At 42.3% G+C, this 12277-nt stretch overlaps 1 protein-coding gene across 4 annotated transcripts in view; it reads left to right on the forward strand.

The window, feature by feature from the left end:
• Positions 1-12277, forward strand: part of MYCBP2 (MYC binding protein 2) — a 457693-nt gene that overhangs the window by 350623 nt on the left and 94793 nt on the right. For all 4 annotated transcript variants that reach the window (XM_075061530.1, XM_075061532.1, XM_075061531.1 and 1 more), the window contains 2 exons: positions 36-168; positions 8583-8708. In XM_075061530.1, coding sequence (XP_074917631.1) covers positions 36-168; positions 8583-8708 — 259 coding nt within the window. The remainder of the gene's footprint in view (positions 1-35; positions 169-8582; positions 8709-12277) is intronic.

The raw sequence follows: 12277 nt of genomic DNA on the forward strand, positions 1-12277 counted from the left end.
AGTGAATAAACTGCTTTTTTGTGTGTGTGCACCAGGTGACTAATTCTGAAGGTACATGGGTGCAAATGGATAAGAACAGCATGGTAGAGTTCTGTGAGAGTGATGAAGGCGAGGCATGGTCCTTAGCTAGAGACAGAGGTGGAAACCAGTATCTGCGACACGAAGATGGCAAGTTGTCTTTTTTTTTTTAAATTAACTACCTAAAGTGTTTGCCAAAATAAAGTGCGGGGAGGGGAAGTTTTTAAGAACTGAGTTTGAAAGACATAAAACAGTAACTTATAAAATAACCCAATTGGAGAAAATATGAAGTCAAACTTTTTTTAAATTAAATTTTACAGTACAATCTTCAGACATTTAGATTTTGCAAACATGACATTTTTATAAGTGTTTTCTGAGTCATTCTTCTCTACCAATTATGAACTAGAGCAGGGGTCAGCAACCTCTGGCACGCGGCTCACCAGGGTAAGCACCCTGGCGGGCTGGGCCAGTTTGTTTACGTGCCAAGTCCGCCGGTTCAGCAGACCGCGGCTCTCACCACGGTTCGCTGTCCCAGGCCAATGGGGGTTGCGGGAAGCCGCGGCCAGCACATCCCTCACCCGCGCCACTTCCAGCCGCCCACATTGGCCTAGAACAGTGAACCGCGGCCAGTGGGAGTCGCAGTCCGCTGAACCTGCTGTCGCAGCAGGTAAACAAACTGGCCCGGCCCAACAACGTGCTTACCCTGGTGAGCCATGTGCCAGAGGTTGCCAGCCCCTCAACTAGAGTGTTGTCCTTTCATCTGTTTATGGGGATTCAGTTTTCAGACAACCAATCCTGAACTTCCTGAGGCAACTTTTTTCAATCTACTTTTGTCTCCACCTGAAAGAGAGGGAAAAAATGGACTGAATGAATTTGTACAGCATCTTAGAATTTTTTGTTTTGAGTTTAACATACAATCTCAACCATTGGATTGGGGCCACAAAAGTACCCTGCTGAAAACTGCCAACAAATTTTGAACTCCATATATGAAATGAGGAAAAATCTGTAGTCGGTAACCTAACATTCTTTTGCTCAGTGCTTCCTGTTTTACCTATTATAATAAAGGAATAGTGAATATTAATTTAGGACTGGCAAGATGGCTTCCAGAAAATGCAGTAAATACAATCATGTTTTAGGTCATTACAACCAGGATATTTTGAGCAAGTTCTGTGGATTTTGACAGAGGTCTCTGAGCTTGTGTTCTTGGCTAGAACACTATTTTTCCTTATCAATGTCAATTCCTGTGAAAATGCTAGTTTAATTACCTCCATGATCAATTAGAGAGTAGAGTGGGATATTTTCTCAGGATGATGTATTTTTTGTACCCCAACCAAAATAGATCTTTAATGTGCCATTTATTTAACCTAATTTAGGATCTAAGCACACTACAGCTACATCTGCTTAAAATCAGTTTTTTTCCTCCATTTCGAGGACACTATACTTAGAATAATAATGCTGGGGCTTTCTTTGGATCTAAGGAGTCCACTGGACTGCTTTTGATCATTGTACTTAGATTTAAATGTGATAGAATTGTAATATTTGCTACAGGCCCTGTTACGGAATTTTATCTCATATTTGCATGAAAGTAGCCTTGATCTTCTGAGTCTACTAACTTCTGTAATCCTTTTTGTATTTATTCTGCTATCCTGTAATGTTGTCCTTTCTCGTCTGTGGGCATTCCAAAGTAACCTTGTCTTATTTTGTTATGATGGGCAGAAAACAAACTTATACTGTTGTATAGCAGGCCTGCCCAATTCTGTGAAGAGTTGGATAATGTGTAGTGAGCAAATAAAGGAACAGTAAAGATAGAAAATATTTAACAACTGTGCTTCTTTGACTGATTGCACATGTGCATTCCACTGCAGGTGTTTGTATGCTCAGTGCACAATTGAGTTTTTCCCTTAGTGGCACTAATCAGGGCAGCACAAGTGCCCCTGCTGCCTTGTGCATCACATACGGGCATAAAGGATCAGGCTGCCTTCACACCGCCTTACCCCCCCCCATTCCTTTCTACCACCCATGAAGGTTGTTGTAGGTGTCCCAGCTCTCTGCATGTTTTTAGTCAAAATCTATAAATAGCGCCTGTTATGTTTAGTTTAGTGTTCGGTTGGTTAGTTTAAAAATAAATGTGTTTGTTCTTTTTGCGTGGTTCTGATGCCTAGTCTGGGTACCCACCCCAGTACCATAGATATGCAGCATGCTCCAGCTTTCAAGCCCTGCCATTCTTGTGGTAAGGCAACACCTAATAGTTACCCTCACCCCTGTTGTCTTAAGTGCTTGCGAGAGGTTCAGATAGGTGACAGATGTGGCATTTGTAAGGGCTTAAAGCCCCATTCAAAAAAAGAGGGGGGAGGAGGCGGGGGGGAGACAGCCAGATTAAAATACATGCTGCTGAAATTGACTTGGGAGGACATTCAAACAAGAAACATACCCCAGAGCACACCTCTAAACGGGGGAGTTCACTGGCTTCAGAGCACTGCACGGTCCTGTTGAGATCAGTTCCCGAAGCACCTTTGCTGGCTGCATGCCCTGGTACCATAGCTTCTTCTTGGTCATTTCTACTCCTGAGGTGTTTGTGGCTGCAAGAGAGTTGTTAAACTCCTCTGTGCCACCATCACCAACAGTTCAAGAGACTCGCTTGGCACTGGCACCCAGCGCCTGTACTTCCATACTGGGCAATTTCATCAAATGCAGCCATCAGAGTACCAGTGAAGGTGATATTGTCTAGGGGAAAGCCACAGATGATCTTGCCACAGATGTTGTGGGACCCCAGGAGTGGGCAAACTTTTTGGCACAAGGGCTCTTGGGTTTGGACAGAAATGAGGAATATGGGGGCCAGGGGGTTGGGTCCGGGTAGGGGGTGAGGGCTCCCGCTGAGGGTGTGGGCTCTGGCTTGCAGGAGGGTGGGACCAAGGGGTTCAGAGGGTGGGAGAGGGATCAAGGCTGGGGTAGGCGGTTTGGGTGCTGGAGGGGATCGGGTGCAGGCTCCAGGCGGCGCTTACCTCAAGCAGCTCCCGGAAGCAGCAACATGTCCCCCTTCCAGCTCCTACATGGAGACGCAACCAGGTGGCTCTGTGCATTGGCCCGTCCACAGGCACCACCCCTACGGCTCCCATTAGCCACAGTTGCCGGCCAATGGGAGCTGCGGGGCAGCGTGCAGAGTCCCCTGGCTGCCCCACTTGTAGCAGTCGGAGGGGGAACATGCTGCTGCTTCCGGCAGGCACACAGAGTCACAACACAGATGGAGCAGAGCAAGTCCCAGACCCCGCTCCCTGGCAGGAGCTCGAGAGCCGGATTAAAACATCTGAAAGGCCGGATTCAGCCCCCAGGCCATAGTTTGCCCACCCCTGTGCTAGCCCATTGAGAACCCTAAGCAGGAATATTTTGGGGATTCCCTCACACACAACACATATTAATAATGGCTAGGGGGTTCTTTAAGCTGCTTGGGGCCCTAAGCAGTTGCTTAGTCTGCTTATGCCCAGCACCGGCTCTGTCTCCCTAGCTCCCCTTTCTTCAAAGTCTGAACCTTCTTCACCAGTACTGATGGCTGGCACCACCATGGTCACAAGAAGAAGCAGTTTCTTCATCAGACTGTGAAGTGGGATCTTATATGTCTCAACCTAACCAGTTCTGTCATCTGGAGTATGGCACCTGCCAGCCCTGGTATCAGCCTAAGTACCACAGGCGGTTTATAGAAGGGATACTTGGGCTACACACAGATGGGGACCAGGACTGTATGAGTGGCCCTTTTGGAACCAGTAGGGCTTCCTCCTTCAGTCAAGAGGTGTCCCTGTAGTCACCTTAGTCGACTCCATCTACTGGTCTTCAGGAGTATTAACGCCACAGATACCCTAGCGGCAGTATTGAGCCCATCACAGAACAGATTTGGGATCCCTGTCACAAGCAGCCACAAAAGGAGCAGGAACTGAACCATCCTCCAGTACTGTTTAACATCCTCTTCCTCATCCCCCAATGAAGCAATTGTGATGGAGTCTATTTGTCTATCTTCTGATGATTTAAGACTCATCAGGAATTGTTGAGGAGGATGGCTGTTATCCTAGACATCCACCTACAAGCTGATGGACATTTTGGTATCTTCAGATCCAACTAGAAAGCGTCATTTGTAGTGAGAGCTAATCTTAGATCTATCAAGGTCCTCTGGCAGTCTCCAGCTTCCCTGCCTCGAACTGCAGGAAGAGTGGATGTCTCCTCTCAGAGGTTCAAGCACCTATATAATCATGCCCCTCCAAGCTCCCTTGTAGTGGTGGCAGACTCTGAGAAAGAAAGACAAGGGCACCAGGTATCAACCCCAAAAAATAGAGGACAGGAAGCTGGACTTACTTGGGAAGTAGCTTTATTCCAAAGGTGGATTACAACTTCGCATTGCAGACCAGCAAACTTTGCTGCAGCACTATGATTTCATCCTGTGGTTACAGTTTCAGAGTTCAAAGAGAAGCTCCCAGATGAGGTGAAACAACAGTTCCAATCTTTAATGGAGATGGGCGAGTTGTATGCCAGAACAACTCTCAAGGGAGGTCTGGATGCATCAGTTTCTACGGCTTGCATCATGGCCTCTGCTATCACAATGAAGTACTTGTCCTGGCACACTCTTCTGGCCTTACTTCAGAGATGCAACAGATAGTTCTGGACTTACCTTTTGAAGGGCCATCATTCTTCTCAGAAAACATAAATGAGACTCTGCATAGTCTCAAAGACTCAAGAGGACCCCTAAAATCCCGAGGCATTTAACCTCAGCAGTGAAGCTGAAGGCATTCCATTCTCATCAGTCCCAGCATTTTTAGGAGATTGCCACACAAGCCTAAGACCTGCCAAGGGGAAGGAGCAGAAAAGACGTCCATCACCACCCTCTGCTTGGGTAGCTGCGTGTTCAAGGCAGGTCGCATCTTTCAAGAGCTCACTTTGATGATCGAGAGCAGTGTGTCAGTTCTAAGAGTGGCATAATTTTTTTTCCTCAGTTTTACTAACTGCTTCTCCCAGTTTAGCCCAGATCATAAGAGAGTTGGTTTCTAAGCATGGTGGAAGTGGGATATATATGCAGTTTATTTCTGCCTCTTCCCCTTCTCCATCCCTCTTCAGGGACCTCACTCCCAAGGCTGTGCTACTGCAAGATATACAATCACTCCTCCTTGTAGGAGATATAGAAGAGGTCCCTCCCTCATTCAAGGGAAAGGGCTTTTACTCCTGATACTTCCTGACCCTGAAGGCAAAACAGGGTCACGTGCCTATTTTAGGTCTAATACCTAACTTAAAAAATGTTTCTCTCTCCCATATGTTTACAACAGTCTGGCTGGATTTCTCAGCCAGGACTCCTCTTCTAATCCAGTGATGCTGCTTTTGTCTTTCAACCATTGTTGATGCTGGGAGTAAAGATGAAGGGAGAGAGGTGATTTGTGTCCTCTGTTCTCCATGACATTTCTCGTCTCCACCTAGGGTTCAGGCAACAGCAAGTCTGTTTGCCAAGATGTAAATTTCTCACTCACTCCCTTCTTTCTGCCAAAGAATGGCCATTTAACCAAGTGATAGTCCACTTGGTTATGCTGACACCTAGCTGAGGCCACAGTTAGCCTTTTATCTTTGAGGAACTGGTTTGTGCATCTGATGAAGTGGTTTTAGCCCGTGAAAGCTTATGCCCAAATAAATTTTTTAGTCTCTAAGGTGTCACAAGGACTCCTCGTTGGTTTGTGCCTGCTTTTCTAACTTTGGAGCATGTCTCAGTAAAGTCATACAGTAGAATCTTACAACTTTACATACAGTGTTGCCACACGTTGGATAATAATAATCAGCGGATTGAGTTTTTAAATGATACCTCCCAAGCCATACTTTGTACAAGTTTGATCATAGTGTTATAAAATGAGTGACTGTAGAGATACAGACTGTCGCAATTTCCTATATCTATTTCAAATTATTTAAATGATTTAACAAACAAATTGTATACTTATTGGAAAATAAATAGTACATTAATTCTAAATTTATGGCTCCTTTTGGTACAGGCAGGGGCCTCCCTGCTCCGCCCAGCCCAATACAGGGCACCATTTACGAACTGGCAGTTGCTAGATGCACAGTGGCCCGTCCAGCCCTGTGCTGCCAGCATGCCCCTTCCCTTCAGGGATGGGCCCATGCATTCCCCCCTACCTCCACGAGCACTACTGTATCATAGATTCTAAAGCCAGAGGTGACCCCTGTGATCATTTAGTCTGACCTCCTGCATAATACAGAGCACTCAACTTCCCAAAATAATTTGTGTTTTAATTTGAGCATAACTATTAGAAAAACATCTAATCTTGATTTTAAAATTGCCAAAGATTAAGAATCTACCAGAACCCCAAGTAATTTTCCTATGGTTAATTACCTCAAAAATGTACACCATTTTTTTTTTCCCAGTCTGAATTTGTCTAGCTTCAATGTTCAGCTGCTGGCTCTTATTCTACCTTTGTCTGTTAGATTGAAGAGCTGATTATCAAATACTTGTTCCCCATATAGGTACTTACAAACTGTGATCAAGTCACCCTTTAATTTTCTCGTTGTTAAACTAAATATATTGAGCTCCTTGAGTCTCAGCACTAGATGATTACATCAACAGTAATTCCCTTGTTTGTTTTTTTGCTCTTTGTCAGTCCTGAATTTATGCAGAGGAAGTGAAGCCTTTAGGAAAACTTTTCTATCTGTAAATTTAGTGTCTTTAATTACTTTTCTATCAGTCTGATACTCACCTGTACTCTGTGATGTTGGGTCTAGAACACATGAATTTAAGGGTGTGGGATGATGCTTTTGCTTCCTGTTCAGATGTTATCCACCAGAAACTTACTGCTGCTTTCTTGCCCATATGCTCAGAGTCTAACTGATGGCTATATTTTGGGTCAGGAAGGATTTTTCCCCAGAGTCAGATAGACAGAGACCCTGGGGTTTTCCCCCTTCCTTTACAGGTTTAAATTAGTGTGAATGATAGATTCTCTGAACTTGAAATCTTTAAACCATGATTTGAGGACTTCAGTAACTCAAACAGAAGTGAGGGATCTATTACAGGAGTGAGTGAGTAAGGTTCTGTGGCCTGCAATATACAGGATGTTGGATTAGATGATCATGATGCTCCCTTTGAACCTTAAAATCTATTATTCTAAATATGACTCAGATTACCCAAAGAAATTGTCAGGGTTGGGTTTTCTTGGTTTTTGCTTTGGTTTTGTGGGGGAGTAAGGACGGGAGGAGGTAAATCCTACAGTACCAGACTGATTCAGAAGAATTCAAAGAAGGTCAATTGACAGGTAGGAAAAAATGTTTTTCTTTCAAGTTTCGTTGTCTTCAAAAGACACTCTTTCATGTTTTAACATTTCATCTCTGTTATGTTTTTAAAAGAACGGTACATTTTCTCCTAACAATTGCATAATTTTCATGTGGCTGATATTTTCTTTCCTTTTTCAGCTGAGCTAAAATTATATGTCTGCTTTTGATTTTGCTACTACATTTTTATTTAGTGTTATGTCTTGCTTTGTCATACATGTTCAAACAGCTTTGAGTTTGTTATATTCATTTTGCTCAGTTCAGTAGTCTGACAATTTACATAAGAAGCACCGATTATAGTTAACATTTTTAATTAAAATTGACTTTTTGAGCCATTTTACTAAAATGTAGCACTGTTAGATGTGTTAGCAGCCAGAGGATACCAGTTAAAGCAACTGGAAACTCACTTCCCATCTGTTTTAATAATTTGGTTATCAGAAACCGCTATATTAACATTATAACATTTAAAATATTTTTAATTCCTGACACCTACAATTTAAAATGAATGAGATCCGTTAAATGATGATGAGACATGCAAATGAATTAGGGGAATTTTCTATCTAGCTACTGGGAAATAATTTGATCCTCCTCCCTTCCTCAATAAGTCAGGTTTTCCAAAATACAGCTATTGCAGACAGTAGATGTCTTACCTGGTTGTGCAAAAGAATGACTGATATGTGCTGTTATGCATATTAGTGTATCAACACTATGCACATATTTTCAATGATTATTTGTAGTAATATTAGTTATTTGTTTATGCTAGTTCGTACAATGTGTCAGATAGCTTACAGATGTTTGAGCATGGACAGTCCCTTCCCCAAAGAGTGTACACATATTTGCAAACCAATAAATTTGAATTTAGTATGTTTTAACAAAAATAATCGTTTGTATTACTGACTCTCCTGAATGGGGATAAGAGAACTGGTTGTTGAAAGAGATGACGATGATGAACCAGCTGAGTATTTTCTCCTTTACAGTAATTGCCTCACAGCTCCATCAATCTGTTAAGAATGTTAAGTAAAGCATAATGAACAACTGGATTTAATTATATTCCTGAACACGCAGCATAAGTGCGGTGCCCATTTTTAGTAGTGTGTAAGCTAGCTTGTGACATGAGCGACAAAGATTTTACACTTATGCTGTATGTTTGGGGCCTAACAGAAAAATAACATTGAAAGCAATCATTCTTTTGTCTTGAGTCATTGTTCCACTGCAAATCAGTGATAAAAGAAATACTAACACTGAAGTGATGACTTGTTTTACAGAGCAAGTTCTGCTAGATCAAAATGCTCAGACTCCTCCTCCAAGCCCTTTTTCAATACAAGCTTTCAGTAAGGGGTCTGCTTGTAGCAATGGACAAGGATTTGATTATGGCCTTACAAATAACAAAGGTGAGTTTATAGCTACAAACATTTTACAAAATAGTTTCTTTTCAAACTTTTGCCTATGTATTTTTTGCTACTCGTTTTCCAGGACTTGAGTACACATCAGTGCCATTTGAGACACCCACAGATGTGCCCCCACAAAACTATCCATCATTATGGTGAAACAAGTTGCTGAGAATTGCAGTGGCATTTTCTACTGTATTTTATGCAGTTAGTAATCTTGTAACTCATGTAAATTTCTGCTTTACATAGATGTAAAGGGAAGGCTTTTAGACTTACTGGAGTTTTACGTTGGTCCCTTTAATCGCATTATTGAATAGCTTCATTGATAAGTTAATGTCCTGTAAATTCCTGCCATGTTATCCACAGAATTATAATACAAGAATTACAGATTCTTACTCATTGAACCAGAAAGAGTGATAACATCCAGTATTGTTCAAATTTGGCTTCAAAACCATTAGTTTGGAAAATTCTTTCAAGAAAACCATGAGGTTTCTGGCCATCTGCTTTAAATAAGCTTAATTTTTAAAAAGGGCTTTTACATTTGATGACTAGGTAGAAGATTAGGTTTGATGTTTTGATTATAGATCATTATAATACAAAGCATCACACTAAGCATAGGGGGAAGGGATAGCTCAGTGGTTTGAGCATTGGGCTGCTAAACCCAGGGTTGTTAGTTCAGTCCTTGAGGGGGCCACTTAGGGATCTGGGGCAAAAATCAGTTCTTGGTCCTGCTAGTGAAGGCAGGGGGCTGGACTTGATGACCTTTCAAGGTCCTCTCCAGTTCTAGGAGATTGGTATATCTCCAATTATTATTATTATAATAGCATGAAAGTGCTCTGTCTAGTTTATGCTTGGAGAGCTCACATTAAAGTAGAATATTAATATGGAGTATAATGCTACTAGTTAAATTGGATTATTGCTTTGTATATGTAGACTTCTAGAGTTTAGGTTGATAAATATATGAACCAAATAGCTTAATCCAGATGGTATTGTACAATAAATCACATCAACATACAAAACAAAACAAAAAACGCAGCTTCAAGTTTGGACAATAACAGCAGGGCAAATCACCTTGTATCTGCAGCAAACTCTTGGTTCTTGAGGAATATCATCGAAACGTGGAGCTTTGCTGTTCTAATCTTCTGTTTCTGTGGTCTAGGTCAGGGTTTCTCAGTTCATGGGTCAGGATCTAAAATTCGGTCACCAGAAAGTTTCAAAGTGTCACGTGGCAGTTCCTGTGGCTCCTGTCCCACAGGTCTGGCTGGGCTCGCCTCTCTGCTCCAGGCACTGCAACCTCTAGGGTCTCAGTGCCTCTCAGGTTTGGCCTAGCAGCCCTGATGATGGGAGTCTGGGGAGGCCAAATTTGAGTGAGTGGCACTGCAGTCCCATGAGCCAGGTCACAACTCCACTCGCACAAATTTGGTCCAATTGGGGGCTGGGCCAGATCTGAGTGGCACTGCAACTCCAGGGGTTGCAGCACCCGGAGCGAAGAGCCAAGCCCAGCTAGCCCCACAGCACAAGAGCAGCAGGAGATGCACCTGTGGGGGAGGGAGTTGCTGGGCTGGACCCAACCCCTCCAGGGAGAAGCATCCAACCAAAACCACCCTGGGGCAGGGCAAGTGGGGCAGCTGGTGATGCCATATGTCTCAGGCCAGACCTAGGTGGTGGGAAATGGTTCGGGCCAGACCCAAGGGCGGAGCTCGGGGAGGGAGCGCCACCTCCACCTCCACCTGTGGACTCACCTCAGCTGGTCATCCAGTCTGTCTTGGTTGGGGGAGGCACAACCAAAACATTGAGGGGTGATCCAGCACCCCTTTCCTTGTGTCACCTCTGGTAGGGGGACAAATACACTTGCTCATCCCAGGTGCTAAAATGCCTCTGCTCCAGAGCCTCCAGACTATTTACTGGGTTGCAACAGGCCATAAATATTTACAAATAAGGCCTGAGTCCCAAAAGGTTGAGAACCACTGGTCTTGATGACACGTGCTTTTGGGGTAGGGGGTGAAACCTCCGTTTAAAGCTAACTAGAGCTGAGGACACACTTCAAGAGTAGAGTAACTTAGTTTTGGTCTTCAAGATAGAATTTTTTTTAAAAGGGAGGACAGAAGAGGGCTTTCTCTAAACTTTCTAAATTAACTATTTTTTTTTACTGTTCATACAATCTTGTGTAAAACTGTTTACATTGAAATACAGGATTTACATAATATTCACATATTAAAATTTTAGTAAAGTTTGTCTATTCTTTATTATAACTCAATCCATCCCTAATGGGATCCCTTTTTCTGGATGAAGATAAGAGAAAATTCATGTATTTTCATAGTTAGAAAATTAACCTTTGCCCACTCCAATATTTTTTCCCTTTTTTTTGTTTTTAATTGTTTTTACAGTGTACATTGTAAGAAGTCATTATTTTCTTTGCCTCTACTGCTAAGTCTTTTTCTGATGTTTTCGGTATTATTTAGCCCATGGCAGAGTAATTTCCCCTCTGAGATCACTCTGGGAAGCACTCTTTTTCCGCAGCCTAGCCATCCTCATTTCAAAATGGTAACTCGGTCCTGAAGCACACACACATGAAAGAGATGCTCAGTTTGTGGGGCAATATTACAGATTGTCACTGAGCACAGGAATTTTATAATAAGAATAAAACATTAATGGTAATTTTCTGTGATAAGATTAAAGGAAAGAAAGTTTCCTCTCAAGTCTGTCAGAATGAATAAAATCCTGAAGAGAAACTTGCTAAGCTCACTGGTATACATGAATGTGTTGTGGTTCATTTGACTAGCTCCATGGTGGTTTCTATGGCATGCCACTGGAGTATTCCAGCTATGGAAAAGTTAGATCTTCATTCTGTTACTAGCTCCCAAACCTTTTATGCAACATTAGAGTTTTTATTTAGCTTCAAAATCTAATGCACAGTTTGAGTGAGCAGCTCTGAATCGTTCTTTAAATAGATAAGAAGGTAAATGAAGATACCTATCTTGTACTGTTTGTGCATTTCCTAAGAGTGGAAAATCTGTAATTACTATACTTGAAGGAGCAGAAAGGTTACTTCCATTAACTGGAGTTCAAGTAACTTGTTAGAACAGACCACATCTTCTGCCATACGTCCTCAGTTCTGTAGGGTTTGTTTTGAATTCCAAGGGGTCAAAAAAATAAGTGTGTTAGAGCTATGTGTTTATATATAATCTCAGCCTGAATACTATCATGTCTTGATGAGTCTGTGTGGGCCCACAACTGTCCACTTTCCAAAGGGCTTCGGGGTTAGTGTGTAGATGTACCCAGAGTTTAGTTCTGTACTGGTAAGCTATTCAAAACTCCAGTTATAGATGAGTAACCTTTCTTTCCTACAATTTTACAAGTACTCTTCTGAAAATAAATGGAATGGATGAGCTTTACATCCCAAGCATTGTATCACACACTTGAAAAGCTTATGCTCTTCACCCAGAAGAAACAATCAGTGACAGATTAGAGTTATATGTTAATTGGAAAAAATAAATTTACAGGTGACAAAAATCTCATAAATCGTATTGTGTCCTCCAATCAACCAATTGTCAAAAGAGACACATTTGCTT

The sequence above is a fragment of the Chelonoidis abingdonii genome, chromosome 1 (assembly GCF_003597395.2).
Source record: "Chelonoidis abingdonii isolate Lonesome George chromosome 1, CheloAbing_2.0, whole genome shotgun sequence".
NCBI lineage: Eukaryota > Metazoa > Chordata > Testudines > Testudinidae > Chelonoidis > Chelonoidis abingdonii.